At 39.3% G+C, this 22672-nt stretch overlaps 1 protein-coding gene across 2 annotated transcripts in view; it reads left to right on the top strand.

The window, feature by feature from the left end:
- The window catches only part of AASS (aminoadipate-semialdehyde synthase), a 29501-nt gene extending 11666 nt beyond the window's left edge, over positions 1–17835 (top strand). Inside the window, exons 14-24 of one of the 2 annotated variants that reach the window (XM_051611992.1) lie at positions 130–251; positions 3546–3675; positions 4490–4600; positions 5926–6034; positions 6452–6592; positions 8486–8653; positions 10900–10995; positions 12753–12868; positions 13043–13131; positions 13619–13795; positions 15367–17835. In XM_051611992.1, the coding sequence (XP_051467952.1) occupies positions 130–251; positions 3546–3675; positions 4490–4600; positions 5926–6034; positions 6452–6592; positions 8486–8653; positions 10900–10995; positions 12753–12868; positions 13043–13131; positions 13619–13795; positions 15367–15485 (1378 nt within the window). In that variant the 3' untranslated portion in view covers positions 15486–17835. Of the gene's footprint in view, positions 1–129; positions 252–3545; positions 3676–4489; positions 4601–5925; positions 6035–6451; positions 6593–8485; positions 8654–10899; positions 10996–12752; positions 12869–13042; positions 13132–13618; positions 13796–13928; positions 14550–15366 lie in introns of those variants that run through there. The other variant, XM_051612003.1, reaches the window with a different exon arrangement.
- The last annotated feature ends 4837 nt before the right edge of the window (positions 17836–22672 follow it).

The raw sequence follows: 22672 nt of genomic DNA, 5'->3' as shown, positions 1-22672 counted from the left end.
GCTTGACTCTTGGTCTGAATAGAGCACATGATCTGTAGACTTACTAAAAGATAATTATTCTGTTAGCTGTTGCAGCTTACAGCTTCATACTTCTGTGTAGTTTTTAATTTTGCCTGTAACATCTCCTAGGGAACAAGCTCAGTCACTGAAGATGGGTAATAAGAAGAGAGTTTTGTTGCTCGGGTCTGGCTATGTTTCTGGCCCTGTACTTGAATATCTCACTAGAGATTCCAACGTTGACATCACAGTTGGTATGTAAGACTTAGCTTGTTTTTAATTGAAAAATTATGTCTTCTTTTTTGCCATGCTAACAGGTTTAACTTTCTCATAATTAATACATAGATCTGGTCTGAGAACAGATAAAGAAAGTCTTTGTTTCTGTGCACAGTAGAAAATGATTTTGTAGCTTTCTGAGTTTATATAATGGATTTGAAAATGACTTAGCCACATGAGAAGCTTACTGTTTGCACATGTAACCTAGAGAGAAATTAGAAGTATTTTTACTACTAACCTGCTTTCAGCTTGGGATTGGTTTTGTAGTTAGTCGATCACTTTTGTTGGTGCTTGACTCGTTTTCAGCCTCACACAATAAGAAGATGAATTTTTTATAGACATCTCTGTGGTGAAGCTTCTGCTGTTTTTGTAGCCAGTAGTGTGGCTACAGTAACCTAAGACCCTGTCCTTCCTATCAGGCCCACATGTCTGCTTGTTTATTCCTCTCTTTTGGTTTTATCTGTAGCATATTTCAGGCTGGGCATCTCAGAAACACTTTTCTTGTACCCTCAGTGGTGACTTTACACTGATTCTGTGTTTTCAGATTTAAAACCCAGGCTGTATTGCCTGAAAGATACTTTGCTGGGAAGTGGTTTTCTTTGTATCTTAAGATTATATTTCTGTTGAATTTTGTTATTGTTGTTATTGTTGTTGATTTGTTGTGGTTTTTTTTTTCCTTCATGCTACTTTCACACTTGGCTGCTTATGCTGCCCTTTGCAGTGATAACCATAGTACTTTTAACCCCTGGGAAAAGATTTGCTAGGCAGAAGAAAGGAACTCCAAAGAAGCTGCACTCTTGTTATTAACACTGCCTGATGCAGTGAACAGGCAAAGGTTGCAGCAGTGTGCAGTGTCCATCTCCTCATCAGTACAGAACCTTCATCTAGTCCCTGAAGTGCAGTAGCAGTAAGGGAAACCAGGTGAACCGAAAGATCTGTTTTTACCACACACTGAGCAAACATAGCAGGTGCCTCTTAATCTGGGTAGCTTAAAAACATGCAGTTTCTATACCAGACACACACAAAAAAGTAGTCTATGCATTTGCGGAAATAGCTACTACCATCAAAAACTGATTGAATACTTCAGCTCTGCATTTATTTGGCCAGGTTAGAGAAGTGACCATTTTTAAAACAAGGAGAAAGCATGTACTACATAGTGACATAAAATACTTTAAGCCTCCAGATGAATTTTTGTACTAATTGAAAGTGGTTGTTTTTCAGCAGGATGGTGCTAATAAAAAAACAGTTCACTTTTAGAACATTGAGCATACCATTTTTCTGTTGAAATCTTCCTTTGAGAGTCAGTGCAACACAATGTTTCCTTAAATTGGGAGACACTGGGCATCCCTTTTCTGAATTTCTGTGTGAAGGTCAAAGCTAGAACAAAACCTTTGCCTGTTTCAATGCTGTTTAATTTTTTAATTCTGTTTCACCTGAGGTTGTAAACCTGCAAGGCAAGGCACTTTTTGGGATAGGTAGTTATTAGTTGGTTTTTTTTTTTCCCTCCATCTTTCTAGTTATACAGTGCTGCTTCTCCAGGAAATTGATGAGCTCACGAATGCCAAGAGTATTTAATACATCTAGGTATTAAGTAATTAAATGGTGAGGGTTTTTGGCATTCTAGTTTTCTTCTATACCTTATGCTGCCAAGCAGACCATTGGACAAGTCATTTAAGTAAAGGCTGGTAAAGTACAACGCAAATAAAAGCATGAAGATCAAGTCTATTGTGTGATTGTCCACCAAATAAATAAGGAAAAGAAGAATTGTTGCTTAGTTTCATAGTGCGGTATGTGGGATGTAATTGAGTTCCTACTGATTACTCTAACTTTGGTGCTCTTTCTCTCCTTTTTAAAGTTTTCCATTTGCCTGATCCTTTTGGCTCCCCCCCTAACAGTTTTTCTACTAATAGTCTATCTCAAAAAAAAACCCAACAAAAAAACCTATTCTGCCCAAATGGGCTAGTGATACTTTTGACTGGGCATAGTAGACATGTTATTATATTTTTCTGCTGGTGATAATTTTTTTCTTTTTCCTAGACCTCATGTTGCAGGATTATTGTTCTGGTTTAGGTGAACCACCTTCTCTGATATCAGTAGGAGTGTTTGCTACAGGTCTTGCTGCTTTCTTGTGATCTTTGTCTAAAACTGTTCTCAAGCCTGTTGTGTGACTATCATTTGCATTCTTCACCCTCAAACACTTTCTGTAATAGATCTTATTCTAGATCCAAGATAATAGTGCATTCCTAAGGATTCCAGAAGAATGTGCTTTTATCCTTCCATCAGTGGTTTGGTCACTTGTTTTTTGAAAACTTTGTATGGTCTTTTTCAGTACCTTTTGACATTTACCAAAGAGCATCAGGTGTTCATCTGGGATATCAAATACTGAACCTCCAGTATCTATGTTTTTTTTAAACTTAGAGTATACAGGTTTTTAAGAGGGGTCAAAGTTAAAGACATGGGAGTATTCTTTTGGGGTAGATCACAACCTTGCCTAGCCTATAATAAAAGTGTTGGGTTTTTGTAACTGGTTAATTACACTTTTGTGACTCATTTGTGCATAAGAGATGCATTAAATCAGGAGAATGTTTTTCCTTTTCTCTAAAAAACACTTAGGTGTGAACGTGTACTTCTTTCTGTTTAGATATCTTTTTTCCCACCATATAGGTGCTCAGTTTCCTAGCAAATGTAGATAGTGCTGCTGTAGAAAAGCATGGCAGGAGGACATATGCACATGATGCAAGCGAGCCAGTGGGTTCTGGGGTGTCCTACTGCCCAAAAAAAGATAGGTTTAGCAGTCCTTGATCTCATCTTCTAGATCTACTTCTTCATAGAGTGGAAAAGTAGGAAGGACTCCTAGTTTTGCATAAATAATTTGTGTTGACCTAGTCTGGATAGGAAAACTGCAGTTAAAACTTTAGTTAATTTTTAAGTACACCCCAAAAGTTGCTAATTCGTTACAAGTCTTTTCTTGTTACACAGTTTAGCAGTGAGCATTTCTTAACTTCTGAGAGTAAGTATTCATTGTAGATGCTTGTTTTTGAGTTACAGCTGCTATAGCCTGACACTGGCAATTGATAATAAAATTGACTACTTTAGGAGAAGTAAGGCACTTCATGCCTAATTTATCTTCAAGTGTTTGTGAAGGAAAACATCCATGTAACTGTTTCCTCTTTGGGAAGAAGGAGGTGTGTGTAAAGCACAATTATATATGGGAATGCTTAGAACTTACCTTTGTCTTTCTATAAGTTGATCATGTTTTACTTTCAAAACAGCATCTGTCATGAAGGAACAACTTGAACAACTGACGAAAAAATACAGCAACATTACTTCAATTCATATGGATGTCATTAAGGATGAGCAAAAGTTGTCCTCTTTGGTGAAGAAACATGACCTTGTGATCAGGTCAGAATTCTGTGTAAAAAATGGTAGACTCAACCCTAAGTTGTCCTGCTTCTTTGTCCTAGTTCAGTGACCTAAATCAACATGGTAACTTTTTTTTTTTAAATGCTGAACAACTGGGGTCATATTCGTGGATGTAAATAGTTGTAACTGGCCACTGCCTTTTTACATAGTGAGGCATCAGGACTTTCAAAGGGGCTTTGACAGTGTGAGGGCCAGCTCTGTCTACCAGTGTATGTGTTCCAGAGATCAAATTTGCATGTTTGCAAAAGGAGGCAATATCTTGGTCATTTCTACTGAATATGCCATTAAAAAAGATCTCTTTCTATGTATTGAAACAGGCAAGGAAGTGACTTCATAGTCATTGCCGTTTTGTCCCTTTTGCCACAGTTATCATGAGGATTGTTTCCACATAGAGCATGCTTTTCACAAAGTACTTCAGCAAGATGATTGTACTGCAGGCTTTCTCATGGATGGTTTTACAGTTTTTCATCTTCTAAACCAGCATGTCTGTATAGAAGGTGGCCTTTAGAAGTGGTCAGTGCTTTGTTTTTCACAAAGAGAAGTGTGACAAAAGATGCTGTCTGTAGAAGGAGTCTTCTGTTGTCCTGCTCCCTGTTCTGAGTGCATTCAACAATGCTTTTCTGATGGGAGTAGCATTTCCCTTGTGTAGGTATGAAACTGCTCAGGGCAAGGCAGGTATGACTGTTGAATTTACTCTTTGTAGGCATACAAACAACATTTGTGAGTGCCTTTCCAGTGACAACATAAGTAACTGGTTGGATTTTGATGTTACATAATTCTCCTTCATTTGTAGTTTGCTGCCATATTCAGCACATCCTTTTGTTGCTAAGAAATGTATTGACAACAAAGTGAACTTGGTAACAGCCAGCTACTTAACACCAGCTATGAAAGAGCTCCAGGAGAGGTGGGTATGAGAGTAGCATCTCCCTGTTGTTGCTTCCTTCTTTAGTGCATTATCTGAATATTTTGCAGTCCATTACACCTGCAATGTTTATTGTGAATTACTGTTTTCTGTGTTCTTTCTCCCTCCCTTTCTATGATGGGAAACTTAAGTGCCTTTCCCTGAATTTGCATGTGGAGGCTGAGGCAGAGCAGTCAAATGAGTCCAAACCCCAGTCTGGTAAAACTAGTGCTTTAAACTCTGGAATGTACTTTTCTGCATGCCGTATCTTATTCCATGTTAATGTGCCTTCCGTTCTCCCCTCAGACCTGTTAAGATGTTTGAGCTGGACTGATACTCGAGCTGAGCAGCTGGGCTGTCCTGTTCTACCAGTGACAGACAGCGAGCTTATTTGTCATTCTTCACATTCTCCTAATAAAAACTCATTCTTGGCTTATTGTGTATAAAGCAGTATCCTCCTTCATGCCACCTTCTTTTGGACAGCTGCACTATATTAGTCTCAAATTGGTAGCAGTTTTAACTATTCTGTTTCTGTTGTCCTACTTGTTACAATATTGGAAGTTGTTTTGAGCATGGAGCTTCATCTAGCTTCTCTCAGTCACGATACTGGACACTCTGAAGTGAATTCAAGAGAGAGGAGAATTGTACATGCTCTGTCTCTACAAAAGATAAACCAGATAAAGCTAGACAGGTAGAGAAGCAGTGTTGCAGACAATGAGGGAGACTGGGGGGCCTCTCTTCTGCTTCTTGCTGTGGTGCTAAGAGGTCATACCATGCTCTCAACAACAAAAAACAAAACACCAACTCATTTTTCAAAACACAGAGTGAGTTTGAAAATAAAATAAATCACCCCAGTTTCTGGTGATAAGTGAGCTGCTTTGGGACTTTAGGTAAAGGTTAAAAAAAAGAAACCCCAAATGCTTATAATTCAGAAAGTCTTTAAATCTCTCATCCCTGCAGGAGCTGTTTGGGGTAATTATGACTAGCCCTATGCTGTCCTCTGCATTACTACCTTCCTGTTTTATAGCACTGTCCAAGAGAATGTGGGATATAGAGTAGCTGGTAGGATTTTAATTTTCCACCAGCTGCTAGATTTTGCACAGAAGTGGGAGAAACCAAGACAACAGTGACTTTTAGCCAATGATTGCTGATTGGGTTTTAACATCTGCTATTTTTTTTTTTTTTTTTTTTTTCCCCCACAAGCTGCAGACGAGCCCAGAATTTACTGTGTTGGGGAAAGTTCAGTGGGCCTTTCTTAGGCAGATTTCCTGACTAAAAGGCCAGTGATAGTGATTATTCTTACAGCTCTGCATTCCTGTTATTTTTAGTGTAGAAGCTGCTGGCATTACAGTTATCAGTGAAATGGGTTTGGATCCTGGTCTTGACCATATGTTGGCAATGGAATGCATTGACAAGGCAAAAGAAGTTGGTGCTACGGTAAGGTTGGCAGGTAGTGCATAGTTCTGCCAAGATTTTATTAGTAAAGTTGTTCCTTTAACACCAGCCAGTTTTTAGTCATGTCACTGATGTGTAACTGACTCTGGACACCTTACCTTTTCTGATCCTTGGAATTTAGTGCCAACTAGTCCACTTGGTGAGACTACCAACTAAGATGGCTTTGCCTCAGTGTATGTTTTGGTTTCCTCTCCTTTATGGACAGTGACGGACACTGTTGGTCGTTGAAATTATTTTTATTTCCCCTGTCCACTGTACATCTTCTTATTTGGCCCATTTGGGGGATAATTACAACAGAAAGTTTAAGAACTAATGGAGATTCTGCAAGGTAGCTCTCTTCTGTTTGCATCCTCATTTGACTTCTCTTCATTGTTGCTTTCCTGTGGATTAATCTGACAGGTTGTATCCTACACTTCTTTCTGCGGTGGCCTACCAGCTCCAGAGCACTCTGACAATCCTCTGAGATACAAGTTCAGCTGGAGCCCACAAGGAGTGTTGCTGAATACAGTTCAGTCTGCTACATATTTAAAAAATGGAGAGGTGAAGTAATCCTAACATTTCAATTTAAAGTAACACAAAGAAGGTGGAATTGGGCTAAGGAAATAATTGGGATTTGTAAGGTGTTGTGTTTGCTTTCAAGCCAGTGACAGTCAGTTATCTAAGCAAGTTGCATACATCTCTTAATCCTGTGTTTAGAATGTGATGATTCCAGGCTACTGCCAGCTTAATTCTTACTGTATGGAAACTGATTGCAAAGAAAGAGCGTGTTGTAATGAAAAAAGCACTGGATTAAGGTTGGTGTTGTGGGTTCAGCTTCTATCACTTTTGTGTTTTCATTTTGCCATTTAATTGCCCTGTATTTGGCTCTGTGAAACAAAGGTGAGAGTACATCCTTCTAGTTGCTATTCTGTCCAGTCATGTCTGTAAACCAAACAGCTTTGTTCTGTACTTGCACAGTGTATAGCAAAACTCTTGATATCTTCTGGTGCAGTTAACATACTGAGTGGATTCTGTGAAAGTGCACAGTGCTTTCTGATGTGTTTTATGTGCTGTTTGTGCAGCAGTCATTAGACAACCTAGCAAATGTCACTGCATCTGTTTTATGGAAAGATTGTAACTGATTTGTGCAAAGCAGTTGCAAGCCATTTTCACATTTCTGCTTTCCAGTCCAATCTATTTGATCATTCCCACTTGCTCAGAGTAGTTACTGAGCAGGAGCTCTTGAAATGTCAAGGAAACTGCCTTCTATAACCACTGTAAAGTTTAGCTAATTATCTAAACTTCTTGATCTGCAAAACTGAGAAGTCTTTTGAGATGTTTTATCATGACGTTTTGGTGCTCTAGTGCTCTTATTGTAATAAGAAAGGAGAAATTCAGGGATTATACATTGGATTATTACTTAAAAAGCAACAATACATTATATAAGTTTGAGGTAAAAGGGTTTCTTGGAGAACACGAAAATGTTTCTTATTTAATTCTGACCTGGTTCACCCGTTGCTAGGAAAAATTAGATCATGCATATGAATGATTCATTATGAGAGCACCATGTGAGCTTGTCAGTAAATTGTACAATTTTTCCTCCTTGCCACTAAATCCTTAGCTGTCTTTCACTGTTGTGCAGGATTCTTCCACACCATTGTATTTGTCTTGCCTGACAAACGCAGTAAGATCTTTCGGCATTGCTTCAGACTTCATTGCTTTAGGCTTTCTTCTAGATGGAAACCTTGCCCCTTTGCTCAGAAGTCACAAAATGACTTTGTATTGATGCTGCATAGCAGATGGGTGCAGCAGCTGCTTGAAGGAAGCAAGGTTCAAGGCTTTGGTTGGGAGTGATAATAGAACGACAACCTGATTTTGTTTTCCTTCAATGTGCATTCTCGCTGTGCTTTGTAACTGCAAGTGAAGACACATGGGCAGCAGTTTTATATATCAGTCTGATATCACCTGATTTATTTTATTTTTTTAAAAAAAGAGAAACAGAACCACATCCTTCTCTTCATATTTGCGTTCTTCTACCACATAAAAAACCCAAACCAAACCAACAAACAATTAAAAAGTTGACCAAAAAGCAGGGAGCCTATAGGCAGAATCTCCCTTCACATTGGTCTAGTCTGGTGACGTGCTCCAAAATTGCACTAATGTAAGTTAAATGGGAACCTACCACCTGCAATATAAATGCAGCAGGAATTAACAGTGTGTGTGAGAAGGAAGTGGCTTGTTTTAGCCCTTTGACTAGTAATGGCTGACATGGTGCATGCTCTTCCATCACAAGATATGTGCTTGTGCAACTCTTTTATTTAGGTTGGGTCTGTCTTTGCACTGGAAACACTAAGCATATTGTTCGTATTTAGAGCACACTTCATCTTTTCCATTGTAAAACAAATTAAATAACACTGCGCCAAAATAATATTGGTATTCTTTCACAAAATTTAGATTATCAATATTCCAGCTGGAGGAGCATTACTTGATTCTGTTACTTCGATGGATTTTTTCCCAGGATTAAATCTTGAAGGTTTTCCTAACAGAGACAGTACAAAATATGCTGAGCCATATGGTATTCAGACAGCTCACACTTTATTGAGAGGCACCTTAAGATACAAAGTAAGTTATTGTTGTTATTATTATTAATTGTTTTCTTCAAGAGGTGAATGTTGTCATTTCAAGAAAACTATATTTAAAATTTGTTCTTTTATGGCACTGTACTTGCTTTTTGTGAGCTTTCCACTATCCAAATTAAGAGGTAATTAAAAGCACTTTCTCATTTTTTTAATGTATCTTTACCTGGTTTATTTAATAGGTGTTTGTTGCAAACCAGAAAAATAATTTTACTTGTTTAAGGCAGCTGTTCAGTTGGCTGGCATAGTCTGTATCTGTGTTTCTTTTTTTTCTCTGACTCTGTATTTGGTGTCAGATTAATAGAAAATTAAAAAAAAAAAAAAATCTGACAGGTTTTATGTGGTGTGGGTTGCTGATATGTTTTTTTAAGACTTGATCTATTCTTTAAAAGTTGATAAAAATTAGGACTTACAGTTTTTTGCTTATATTCCTATGAAAAACATAATGTAAAAATCTTACAGAAAATTACAGTTTCCTATCAAATTGAGAAAGTTTTTCACTAAATAATTGGAAATCTTGAATTTGAGCAACTTTAACCTTTTGGTCAGTTAAGTAAAATATTTAGAGATAAATGTGTTTTCCTTCTAGCTGATAGACTCTTTTCTTTCGTTTGGTAGGTACACAAAGCAGAATCAAAACATAATATTTTTTCTTTCAGATTTCTTCTTTTATCATTTTGTTGATCAATATACATCAAGAAGGAATAAACCTAAAATCATACTGAAGGTTTGAAAAAGCTGTTATGGATGTTGCAAAGTGTCTATTGATTTAGGGTTTATGTCAAGGTTTAAGTTATTGTTTTGCACATGGCTTGAGGAATGTGTATGTCCTTTCCCCCTTAATTCCTCTATTGCAATACAACAGGATTTTTTCTCTATTTCTGAGAGGACAGGATGCTTGCTTAGCAAAAGAAGATGGAAGGCCAATATGGGGGAATAAGGGTTACAAATTGCAATAGACCTCTTTGTCAGCCTAGATACAACCTCTTGTTCAGAAGCTAAAAATATGTAGAAGGCTTCTATCTCATCATGAAGCCTTGATATGACAGTGTCTACTCTTCCATTTGGTGCCTGGTAAAATTGTCTTCTTTTATATAGGTGTTCTCACAAGGAAAAGCAAAAATATCGGGGTGGCACGAAGAATTGTTATTAGTGTGCTGCAAAAAAAGTTGTTTCTGTGGTTACTGCTATTTTCTTAACCCTCAAAGCAGGGCCGTCACTTTGGGTTGTGGTGATGTTGGTCGGGTTGCCTGGAAGAGCTTGCCTTACCTCTGCCTGTGTGGTACCTACATGCCAGAGCATTGTGCTGAGCAGGACAGAAGATAATGTTGGACTTTTGCACATGCTGCTCTGTTGCAAAACAGAAAGCAAACCATTCCGTGCAGAAGCTAACATCCCTGAGGAATGTCTTTTCTAGATTAAGTTCAGATGGCTCATGTAGTAAGCGTAAAGACGTCACAGAAGGATCTCATTGAGAGGCCGTATGAGCTGATACCCTAGTGCTGGTGGAGGTGGCTCCTAATTGTAATTATGCCTCCCTCAGGCTGCTTTATTTCCACTATTCTGCTTGTTTACAGGGCTGTAGTCATTTGCATGTAAATGTTTTCAGGTATCCAGCCGCTCAGTGGGAGTGTTAACGGGATACCAATAAAAATTAGCAGAAACCAGTTGAGACTGATTTCATCATGCAACCTACTGCAGCCTTTGCAGTTCCCTGTAAATATCATTCCACTGCTGTCCTGGTTGTCTCTCTGATATCCTGAAGGAAAGATACAAACACACAGTATTCTGATCTCTAAAATTAGTTTATCTGATGTCCATACAACCTCACTGGTGTAAAACTGGGGTGAGCTGAGTTCAGAGGTGGACTCCTTGTGTTCAGTAGTTTATGGGCCAGCTGGCTGGTGTCATCCTGTCTGTCACCATGTGCTGGAGTTTGAACTAGTGCTGGCTGGATTCCTCTTTGATCTCATGAACCAATGTGTTGATGGCAGAATCATAATAAACCATTAAAGAGAGTTTTGAAAATGTAGGTGGAGGGGTGGAGAGGTACTGAGGAATGTACTACTCTGTAGCAGTAGGCCCATTGGCATTGTGTTATTGTGGCTGTTTTCCCACAGGAATAACGCTCACCACTGCCATGGTTGTATCACACTATATTCAAACAAGGAGAAATACTCACCTCAGTTTGAAGTTTTTATTATTTTTAACCATGTTATTCTTTTATTTCAGGGGTATTCTAAAACTATGGGAGGCTTTGTAAAACTTGGATTAATTAACCCAGATCCTTACCCTTTGCTAAACTCAACCACACCACGTCTAACCTGGGTGAGTTACTCTGATTATTCTGCCTTTCCTCTGCTTTATTAATATTTTTCTTATTGCTAGGCTTGGGTGTGCTTAGCAGTGGGAATCTTGTATTGCATCCTGGTCTTCTCTGCTTTTTGTTTCTGGAAATTAGGAAGATTTTCTTCAGCAGGAATGTAATGCAGTGCTGGTACAGATACCCTAGGGAGACTGGAGTTTCTGGTGCTGGAGGCTTTCAGGACACAGGTAGACAAAACCAGCACTGACTTGAGTGCTGGTGGTACTCCTGCTTTAAGTAGGGTGTTCGGTTAGATGACCCTCAGAGGTCCTGTACAATATTTTTATGAATTGTCTTAAATTTTCTGTTAGTCAGAATCCAGCCCTCAGTGTTGTGAGTTTGCTGCAGTGTCCACATTAGTACTGGCCCATACATTACATTTAACAATCAATGTTTGTCTGTATGAGAAAGCAGGGAATTTCATATTTCAGTATAATGTAAAGAGAGCTGAATTTACAAACAGCTTACTACTTGTTGGGCCTATTTGTCTGTCTTGTGAGAAATGTATCTTCCATTTTGCAACTGCCTGAAAGAGTAACTTTGTTTATTACTCAGATGAACAAAATGGAGATCTGTCTCCTGTTTTCTTCCTTGAGCTTTTGTCAGCATTAATCTGGAAAAAAATATACCAGGTTTGTGCTGTGTGATGACCTGAAGAAAGCACAGCATTTTTCTGACAAGGCCATTATTTCAAATTAAGAATGTCTTGAGTGTTCTCAAAAAGCAAAAAAGCACAGGGTGAAGAGGCCCCGTCTTACTTTTCTCTGACTAACGTTCAGCACTCCCCATCTTCCCAAACTCTGAGTTTTTCGGCTCCATATGGGCTGCCATTTCAGCAGTGTGTCTGTTTCAGTGACTGTAAAATGGTCCTGCAGCTTCATAAAATTATTTTTGTCCATTTTCAATCATAGGGTTGATATCTTCAAGTTTTCTTTGCAAAGATGGCTAGACTTGCTCTCCTTCTAGCCTTAGTGAATAAGGGTATAGTGTCATATAATCTGTGAAAATAACTATAAACTCAGTCTCAGTGCAAACCTTTTCTCAGCAATGTTGTTACATCCTAGTACTTCCTTTATATCTCCTCTGCTTTGTGTTTGTAGTTTTCTTGTAAATAAGCTAACTTGAGCTTCTAAATAGCTTGTTCATAGCTCCATTTATTATCTGCCTCGCTGTGAATGAAGCAAGCAATAATTAGCATTTATATAGCACAAAATGGCCTTCTGATATGCACAAAGTCTTCAGAAAGCTTTTTGGAAAGATTTCCAGGATTGCCAGAGCCTTATTAATCTTGTCAGTCTGTTTCCTTCCTTTTGAAAGGGTCAGTATCCATTTCTAGATGGGTTGAAAGATATTCTTAAATTCCTGAATCTCTGGCTGTCTCCACGTGGCTTCTTTTTCATCTTAACATCCTCTCAGTGTTCCCTTGTTCAAGCAGATTTCTGTGTTCTTTCTTCATTGCCAGAGGAAAGGATAAGACTAAAAACTAGGGTGAATCAGATGAGTGGTGAGGTACAAAGTGTTTTAGGAAAATATGACCCCTATGGTCACTTGTGGCAATTAAAAATCTCAAACTGTCTCACTTTCTCTTTACACATAACCTGTCTTCTTAGAAGCCCCGGATATTAACTGAGCTTAGTGGAGTAATGGGTTCTCGAAATGTTGACTGGAAAGGAGTGAGAACAGGCTTTCAGGAACTTCTTTTTATTTTCTTTTAATACAGAAAGAGCTCATGTGCAAACTGGTTGGAATCAAGCCACCTGCTGAGTACCATGTTCTTAAAGAAGCTGTATTTAGCAAACTGGAAAAAGACAAAAATCAGCTGGAGGCAGTGGAATGGTAAAATGTTCCGGTGAATTTTAAAGGTTTAAAACAAAAAAAAGCTTGCAATTTTATTCATTTTGGTCCATGTTGAGACTGTTAAACTGGCATGCTGAACAAGCTAGAAATTACAAAGCTGAAACTAAGCTATTGATAGACAATGTTAGAAATACATCTCATTGCTTCTGCCAGGCTAGGTTTATTGGGAGATGAACCAGTTCCAACAGCTGATTCCATTGTGGGGGCTCTTGCAAAGCACATGGAGATGAAGCTGCCCTTTGGTATGTGACAAATTTCTTCTTATTCATGGCTTTGAGTGGAACAAGTCAGTATCTCTTATCAGCCTTAATTGGATTTGTTCACCTTAATAATCCTTCATGTTACTTTTTAATGTCTTGTGATGTTCTGTACTCCTCCAATTAATCCTTTCTTTCCTGATAGATTTTTAGTTTAATCATAATAGTCTGTCCTTCTTACTAGTCCTTATCTTAAGTCACCTTCTTGAGTATATGCTGTGTATACACAGTGCCTTGCTCATCAGGAACCTCATCTTGATATGACTGAACAGGCTGCCCAGGAAGGTTGTGGAGTCCCCTTCTCTGGAGATATTCAAGACCCACCTGGATGCAGTCCTAAGTAATGTGTTGTAGGTGATCTTGCTTTAGCAGGGGAGTTAGAGTAGATGTCTCTAGAGGTCCCTTCCAACTCTGACAATTCCATGATTCTGTGAAATACAAGTAATTAATAGTTTATGTGCTTTTCTCCTAGGCACTGGTGAGAGAGATATGATTGTCATGAGAAATGAAATAGGTCTCAGGCATCCATCTGGTCATTTGGAAGACAAACTTATCAATCTGGTTGTCTATGGTGACAACAAAGGATATTCTGCAATGGCGAAAACAGTAGGATACCCCACAGCTATTGCTGCTAAGATGGTTCTAGATGGTAAGTGGCTGCTCAGATTTCAGTTTCAACCCTCTGCCTCTTTCTGCTGTAGAAATCAGATGTAGAAAGTGTTTCTGAAGTGTGCATATGTCTATTTTAAAAATTAATCAAACTTTTCCTGTCTTCTTGACAGGAATTTTCAATCAGCAATTTGGATGTTTCAGCAACAACTTTTAATGTACTACTTAATCTACAGAGAATATTAGTCATTTAATCTTAAATGTTTCACTGGTGTAGCAGAGACTTTTAGCATGGTAAATTACAATTGATTATGCCAGAGTGAAGCAGACTAACTTACCTGTGCTGAATTGATGAAATGTTAGGTTTGGGGCATATTACAATATGCATATATTGCCTCATATATAAATAGGCAGACTCCACATATTTAAGGAAATGCTGTGGTTTCCCCTTGCTTTTCTTAATCTTTAGACCTTAATACTTCTCCTGGCTACCCGAAAAAACTATGTTTTGTTTTGTTTTATTTGGGGTTTTTTTGTTTGGTTGCTTTTTTAAATTGTTAATTAAAAAAAACCCAGCAACACAAACTTCTGAAGTTTAGCTGCTTGTCTCCTAACTGCAGTTTCACAGCTTAATAAAGTAAATTCAAGTTGTGTATGCTACTATGTGTTTCAACCTTTTTTCCTTATTCTTTGATGAAGTTCCGATGCTGCATGAGAACCTAGTGCCAGGGTTTATAAACCTGCATGTATGTATATGGAAAAAATATAAAAATGGAATTTTTTATAATTGCAAATTGCTGCTTGCATTTGTGGTGTGTTGACCTTGGCTGGCTGCTAGATGCCCACCCAACAGGTCTCTCACTCTTCAACATGACAGGGGGAGAAAACAAGATGAAAAAGCTCATGAGTTGAGATATACAGGGAGGTCATCACTTACCAGTCACCATCACAGGCAGAACAGACTCAGCTTGGGGAAAAATTAATGTAATGTATTGCCAGTTAAAATAGGTTTGGATAGTGCGAAAAAAGGACAAATTAAAACAACACCTTCCCCAACATCCCTTTTTTCCAGGCTCAAATTCACTTCTCCATTCCTGACTTCTCTGCCCCAAGTGGCACAGGGGGATGGGGAATGGTGGCTGTGGTCAGTTCATAACTGCTCCTCTCTGCTGCTCCTTCCTGCTCATGCTTTTCCCCTGCTCCAGTGTGGTCTTCACTGTAGCTGCAGGGGAATCTCCTCTCGGGCCCCAGGGCACCTCCTCCCCACCTCGCCTCCTCCCCTGACATTGGTGGCACAGGGCTGTTCCTTACACTTGTGACCTTGCCCCTCACTGCTGTGCAGTGTTTCATCCCTTTCTTAACTTAACTTAACTTAACTTAATTTTCCCTGAGGCACCCCATCCATGGCCCAGGGCCTCAGCCGTGCCCTGTGGTGGTTTGGGTTGGTGGGTGGGTTGGAGCCAGCTGGCCCCACCTGGAATTGGCTGTGTCCAGCCTGGAGTGGGCTCAACCTCTCCTCACAGGGGCTGCCCTGCAGGCCCCCATGACCAAAGCCTTGCCGAGTACCCCCAGCAGAGCACCTAACACTTTTTTTGCTACCTTTTTTTTCAGGTGAAATAGATGCCAAGGGTATGGTTATACCATTGACAAAGAATGTTTATGGACCAATACTTGAGCGTGTACGGGCAGAAGGCATTGTGTACAGTACTCACAGTGTTATCAGACAGTAACTGGAAGCAGTGGATTGAATTGGGTTTTAGCTTTGTTTGGTTCAACCCCCCCCTTTAAGAATCTCAGCTTGGACCAGCTAAGGGCAGCATCTGCTGTTTCACACACAGATGATGCCTTCCATAAAACTGGTTGCCTGACTTTGATGTGGAAACTGTAGATACCCAGATGCACGAATTGTGGTATTTTCCTCTTAAAACTGTTACATTTCATGTACATCTTTCAGCAACAATCACATCTTTCCTTGTGTTTTTCCTAAGATATGTCGCAAGGTTTTTTGCTTTTTTTTTTTTTTTTTATTAATAGAGTTTATCTTCTAAGTGTGTACTGTTATTATTGAGACAAATTTAAACTGAAAGAAAAATCTGTTAGTGGATTCTTACATCTGGTTAATGAATTCCAGTGATTAAGTTTGATTGTTCATGTGGTAAAAATGATTTTTCAGAGTAACAGAGATGAAATTTATACTTAAAATTTAAGTCTTGTCCCTTTCCATTTGACAGTATTTGTGAATGTTTTCACAGTAACAATATGCAAGCAATAGTTTAGAAATTCTGCACTACTAGCAAATAAGATCCTGCTTGAAAATATTCAGTTGTTAAATATTTGAAACTGAGATCTTAATATTTTTAAATCCCTTTGTTATGAATGTAAACTTAAATTAATTGGAGGAGAGAGGAGGTTTAAAGCAAGACTCCTCCCATACCCTTTCCTGTTACAGAGTGGAAGCTGGTTGCAATATGTTGAATTATCTGCTGTTACATGTTGCCTCATTAGCATTTAGCTCTGCAGCTAGGAAAAGTGTTCTGAAATACCACACAGGTAATGTGCTTAGAAGCCACTCTGAGTGACATGTTTACTCTTTCCACTTACACCATGTGCCTCGTCCAGGTTAAGTACTGTTACAAAGGGAATAGACTGTGTCATGTAAGCAGCTTTGAAATGCAGTAGGCTTAGAGGTTTAAATCACTACTTTTTGACTTAGCTTCTGTCCTTTTGCTATCATGCTTTTCAAGTGTTCATTTGGGAGCCTATTTAAGCTACTCAGTACAGTGCCACTTTAGACTGATGAGAGTTTGCCAGCGTACCAGCAATTTGATGCTAAGTGCTGTGCTGCGCGGACGTGCCAGCCCAGCTCTAGTGGCAGTTTAGCCTCATCAGCCAGAATTGAACTTTAGCTTGAGTGCAGCTTCTCTCTGACAAAAAAGCAGTTGCCTCCTTCCAGTTCAGGGCTGCTTCTGTGGCTTTTGCTCAGGGATTTTTACACCACCTTGCAATGCAAGCATGATTTAGACTTCAGCAGTTAGATCTGTGAGGTGCAATGCTGTGGGCAGATCCCATTTGCACCAGTACAGGTGCAACTGCCTGGAGCTCCCCTTTTCTAAAGCTGAATACTGATGCTGGAAGCTGCTTTCAGCTTTGCCCACAAGCGCACTTTGCTGATTAACGCACAGCCTTTTACCTCCTGAGAAGCATTGTGCTATAATCATGGTTCCGAATTCCAGGTGTTGCTCTGCCTGGTAGGAAAAGCAGCCATAACAATAGATGAAGTTTTGATGTCCAAGTCTTGCTACTCAGGATTTGGATTTTCTTTGTGTAGATGTAATGAAGTAGCAACTGCAGCAAAAAATGAGGATGAAAGGAGCCAAAGGGAGAAGGAAGAATGAAAGGCAAAGTATTATTGTCAAGGAGGAAGGCTTTTTATACTGAATCACTGAATGTACTGTCAAATTTGGATTCTGTTACAGTGCCATGCATGTTCAGAGTATTGAATGAAACCCTGGCTCCACTAAGTTGCCTTGCTTCCTCCTGACCTTACAGGCTGTTCATCTGTTGTATGGGTGGTACATGCATCTGAGGGGAGAAGAGAGCCTACAATTAAGGGTTAAAATTAGACTTGTATCTGCTGGTACTTTCCAGTCCAATGCTTGGTGAGACCAGGATTTCACTCGAGAATTCTCTGTCTCCTTCTTTACCCCACAAGTACACAACCATAGAGTTGTGACTCTATATATGCATACACCTTGCTTGCTTTTCTGCCTAGGAAATGCAGTATGCAAAGAAAATTGGATTTTTTTACAACAATGTAATTTCTTTGGAAAAGAATGAGCACTACGGTGTGTTTTCTTCAAGAAACACTGCTACTATTTTTGAAACATTTTGTATTGGAATGTATTTCTATTTCCCAGTGCAATGCTGCTTTTTGTTTTCTAAGGTTACACTTAAATGAATTCATTGCTCAGCTTTTTGTATGAAGATTAGATTTCCTGTTTCTCTTTGCATATTATGGAAAGATAATTGTATCTTATACACAAGATTGCTTGAAAAATAAATCTGAAATCCTGCGTCACACCCTTGTTGTCATGTGGTCTTTACAGTCTAATGAGATATGTATGAATGGGATTTGGTTATTTGCATAGGTGGTTATTGAGAGGTTGATTACACATGGACTTCCCTATGTACATGAAATACCATTCCATACTTGCTAGACTCACAAGACTCTTCAAGGATTAAACAATCCTTTAAGCATCCACATCTAACATCCATCTATATATTTCTATACATATCTGTATTCTATACAGATCTGTATCTAGACATTAGCTATAATCTTAAAAGATGCAATTTTTTTAGCACATTTTGTGCTTGGGCACATGGACAACTTCTTAAGTGAAAAGCAACAGAACCGTTGATGCATAAGGTCCCTGTGCCCGAGGAAGAAATGAAAGCTTGGTGTCTCACTACCTAGCCCAGCTTGAGGGCCTTGCTGAGCTGAATCCATGGTTTGGTTTCTGCTATGACTGTCTGGGCTGAAAGGCTCTTAAGCTGTTTGTTCACATCAGGCTGCAAGGAACAGATTGTTTGTCACTGAGTGTCTCTTAATTTTTTATTTTGGAACTCATTCTAGTGCCAGCTCTCCATGACAGAGAAGATCCCAGTTTCTTTCTGAAATAGAAGTGCTTGAGCCCTGTTACACTCTACCTTCTTTCCTTCCTTGCCCCTGGGTTTCACACTCTCAGCCCTGCATATTCCAGTGGATGAGAATCACATCCCTTTCAGGGACTGGAGCACAACAGTGTGACTGCCAGACAAAGGGTGTAAGCTCATATCTCACAATAACTACTTGAAGAGAAAAAAATCTGGTGTACAGTGATTGTGATTAGGCTGGAAAACTAACTAGAGGAGGCAGAGAAAAAAGGAAATTTAGCTTTGAGTGTCCAGCAGAATTTCTCAAGGCAAACTAGACCATCTCAAATACACTCTGACTAAATTAGAGTAATTTTCCTGAAACAAGGGAATCAATTCCATAAGCCAAAAGGTTGTTTTTTTCCCTCCACTTTTTTGGCTCTGAAAGGAAATAATGCAATTTGGAAGCAGGGTGGGATCAGAGGTAATGTGGCCAGATGTCCTCAGAGAGACTTATCTTCCTTCTTGTCACTTTGAAAGTCCCTCATCCACCAAAGCACAAACCTGTGAAACAAGCAATGGATGGTTGGTCAGACCTTAGCCTTGCTGCAGGGAAGATGTGAAAGCTCAGACTGTAACCTGTGACACCTCAGACTTTGGGTAGTAGTTGTGTCTCTGTTTCTGTTATTAACCCGAACAAGACAATATTGCTCAGCTCCTTCCCAGCCCTGCCTTGTTTATGGTTTAGAACAATTAGAGAGGGAAACAAGTTTAATTTGCTAAACTCATCTTGAAGTAAGCATTTACCACAGAGAATTTCAACCCATCCAAAATTACACACATCCTGGGATGTTGCGATGAACTGTGCCAGGCAAAGCATTGTGCTAAAACATTCCTAACCAGTTCAGTCAACTGATTTTCCAAGTCCATACTAAGGCCTTTAAATAACAGGCTGTTGTGCTGATAGCTATAAATTTGTATGACTTACTTGAATCACTTATTGCTGACTTTTGTAAAGCTTTTCCATAGGTATTATGGAATACCACAATCACCAGAAGTTGGTGATGTTAGTAAATTACTTGCTTTCTTTGTGTTTTTAACTCTCTACTCATCTATGACTTCTTAGGAGGAAGCTCACTAAGCAGGTTTTCCTTGGCGCACGTGACTTAGAGCTTTGTAATAAAAAACAATTATCTTAAACTGATGCTGTTTATTAATATCCTACTTCTTGCAGGAGATACATAACATCTTTTCCACACTTGACCCAGTTTGAAAAGGCAGGCTGCATGTCTTTTGAGTCTGTAGCTTGGATTACAAGAAAAAAATTAATTAGAATATGGCCTTTGTCTGAGAGAGGAACTGACACGCATTTATTAAAATCTGTAATCCAGCATGGTTGAAGATTATAGAAGATATATTTTTTTTATGATTCTTATTTTTTTCTAGATCAGAACCAATATGTGTGAGTAAAGAGATTATCCTAAGCACTTATGTTTTAAATAACTTGTCAGCAAGCTAAGATGATGAATATGATTACAAACATCTCTGGAAGAAACCTTGAATGACAGCTGATTCCTTGGATTACCATTTTTAAATGCCTGCAAAACATTTAGGTTGGAAGGAACAGTTATATCAAGACGGGATTTTAGAAAGGAGGATTCCCATTAGAAAGGAGGATTCCCATTTTGCTTTTGGTCCATAGAGGCTTGAAAAATGTAGTAGAGTGACTTGAACTAAAAAAAACTTTGTGTGTGTAACTGTATGGAGCTGTAAATACATTAAGAGAAGATACGAAAACAAACCCCATGAAGTTATGCGAGGCTACAAGCCAGTTTTCCCAAAGAAAAGGCTGGAGAACTAGCATACAAGCATTACAGTTTCTCTTGCTGTATGTTAATGTGGGGAAGTACAGAAGTATATGCTAAGATTATGGAATATGGTTTGGAAATGGCCATAAGACCACAATTAACCTCTCTTGCATGGACATCCCTAGAGGTTAAGAAAGGAAAAATTGTTTCCATATTTTTGGAATGAGAAGCTAGAAATTGTATAACACAGCTATCCTTGTTAGCCTAGATATGCAAATGGTGAATGTCAGTCAACCTGAGCTCTTTAGAGGAAGTAGTGAGGAACCCCCAGGCCACCTGGAAAAAAGATGTTCCTTCCTCAAAGAGCGACTGTTACACCCCTGTGTGTACAGCAGCTTTGTGCCTGAAGGCTGTGAAGAACGTGTATGTGTAATTCAACAGTTATAAAAATGTGTATAATTTGGGATAATGAGCAAGTTCTGTATATTTGATACTCTTATCACCTCCAAAATAACACAAATATAACACCAACAAAATCTAGTTCCTGTTTTTCAATGGTGTTTAGTTTAACCAGACATACATTTTAAGTTTGCTTTCACCTAGAAGTCATATCTCAGTCCCATTATTCCTGGACTTCAGAATTAGCAAATATGCAGGCACAACAAGGACCAAAGGGGGGAAAAAAAGAAAATAAGGTGTAAAACCTGAATAAAGATGCCTTGGTTCAGAAAAGCAGGGTCCCTTATTTCTGAATTTTTCAATCAACTAGTTATGGCTGTGAACTAGAGGCAAGTACTAGTAACCACAAGCACATGGCTGGCACCCCTGGCCTGAGGCTGAGCTACCTGCACTGATCCTGAGAAACTGTTGGGTATGAGAGGGGAAACTGCTGACGAGAGCACTAGGGAGCAGCTGGCAGGTGTTATAAAGCGGGCCATGAAGTCTGGCTTTGTTTCACAGGTGAATGGGGAATTATGTGAAGGAAGGCCAAACTTTGACAGAGACCCTTGGGAAAGAAAAGCTTTCAAGGCCAGAAGTGCCAAGATATCATGCTGATAATACCATGTACGGCTAAGATGATACATGAGAGGTTTCACATTTGCCTATGGCTGTAACAAAACTGAGGCCCCTGAAGCAAAGGTAATTAAGTAGTTAGGCTGTTTATCTGCAAAGAGAGAGAGCAAGCTGGAGAAATGGAGGGATAAAGGTGGATAGGGAAAGAATAAGCAATTGAAAATGGAGAGAAGAGGGGCAAAAGGGGTCACATGTATGTAAGCAGGCTGCTGAGCAGTACCTGTTTGTGCTTCGTGCCTGATCACTGCCCTCTGTCCTGCCTTCTTCTTAAATCCTAGTCCTGTCCTCTTTGTGATTAATTCTGTTTCAACCACTGTGTGTGGTGTGTTAAAGAAGAGAAGAGCAGGAAAAAGTCTGCTTAACTACTAGCTATTTTGTCACTCCATGCCATTCTGTCTATTCTGTCCTGGTTTGAGCCAGGATGAAGCCAATTTTCCTTTTACTGTTTTTTTTTCCTTCTGTAAGCTTTCTTTTAACTAGTAGCAGACAGGACACTAGTCTAGTACCTTCATGCTCATTTAATGTATCAACAGTATGGAGATTTTAAAAAGTTTTCACTGTTAGCTCTGTCTAAACCTAAATTTGCTTCGGCAAATTGTTGCAGCTCCTTCTGCCCTCAGCCCTGCACTGCTGAAGGGGGTCTAGGTCTTTCTGCTGATGCACTGAGATGCCTCACACACCTCTACCTTAGGAATCAACCAACTACATCTCCAAGCCCACATCAGGTCCATATTGGCTTATTCTTACTTTTCATCTAAGATAGCATCCATTAGTTTCCATGGCATTCTACTCCAGAACCAGTAGCTCTGCGCTTGATATTTTTCTATATAGCAACTGAATGTATCACAGTGAGAAAAGTTAGTCTTATGGCCTGTATTAGTTTTAAACAAAATTCTATTCTGCAGCAGGCTTCTCTACCATCCTCAGTGATGCAGCCTTCAGTACAATGAGTATATTTTCTTCCCAGTTCAGAAGGTTACAGAAAAGCATTTTGCTTTTTTTCCTGCAGAGTTTACTTATTTTATTGCTTCCCCGGGTTTGGCTTTTGCTTTGTCAGATGAGGCAGCAAAGAGCTCAGCAGCTGAATGAATTTTCTGAAGCAAAGCCAGCCTGGAAAACTCTTGTGAGACGGCAATTAGATGATTTGGAGGCTCAGGAGAACCCACTAGCATGTGGGCAACCCAGACTGGGAGATGTGCAAGAAGAGGCTAAAAAAGAAGTTGGGCCCTATGGGTACAGGTGGAAGTGGACTATAGATGAAATAGCAAAATGTAAAGTTTTCTAAAACTGTGTTCTGAACTCAGAGTTTCCATAGGAAGAGCAGCTCTCTCCAGGTCAGCCTTGAGTCCTTATTCTTGTAAGTAAGAGCTCTTCCATATGACCGTAAAGACTGTTTACTGTAT

The sequence above is a fragment of the Apus apus genome, chromosome 1 (assembly GCF_020740795.1).
Source record: "Apus apus isolate bApuApu2 chromosome 1, bApuApu2.pri.cur, whole genome shotgun sequence".
NCBI lineage: Eukaryota > Metazoa > Chordata > Aves > Apodiformes > Apodidae > Apus > Apus apus.
Note: the sequence above shows the minus strand (reverse complement) of the source record. Positions and strands in the feature narration are given on the sequence as shown.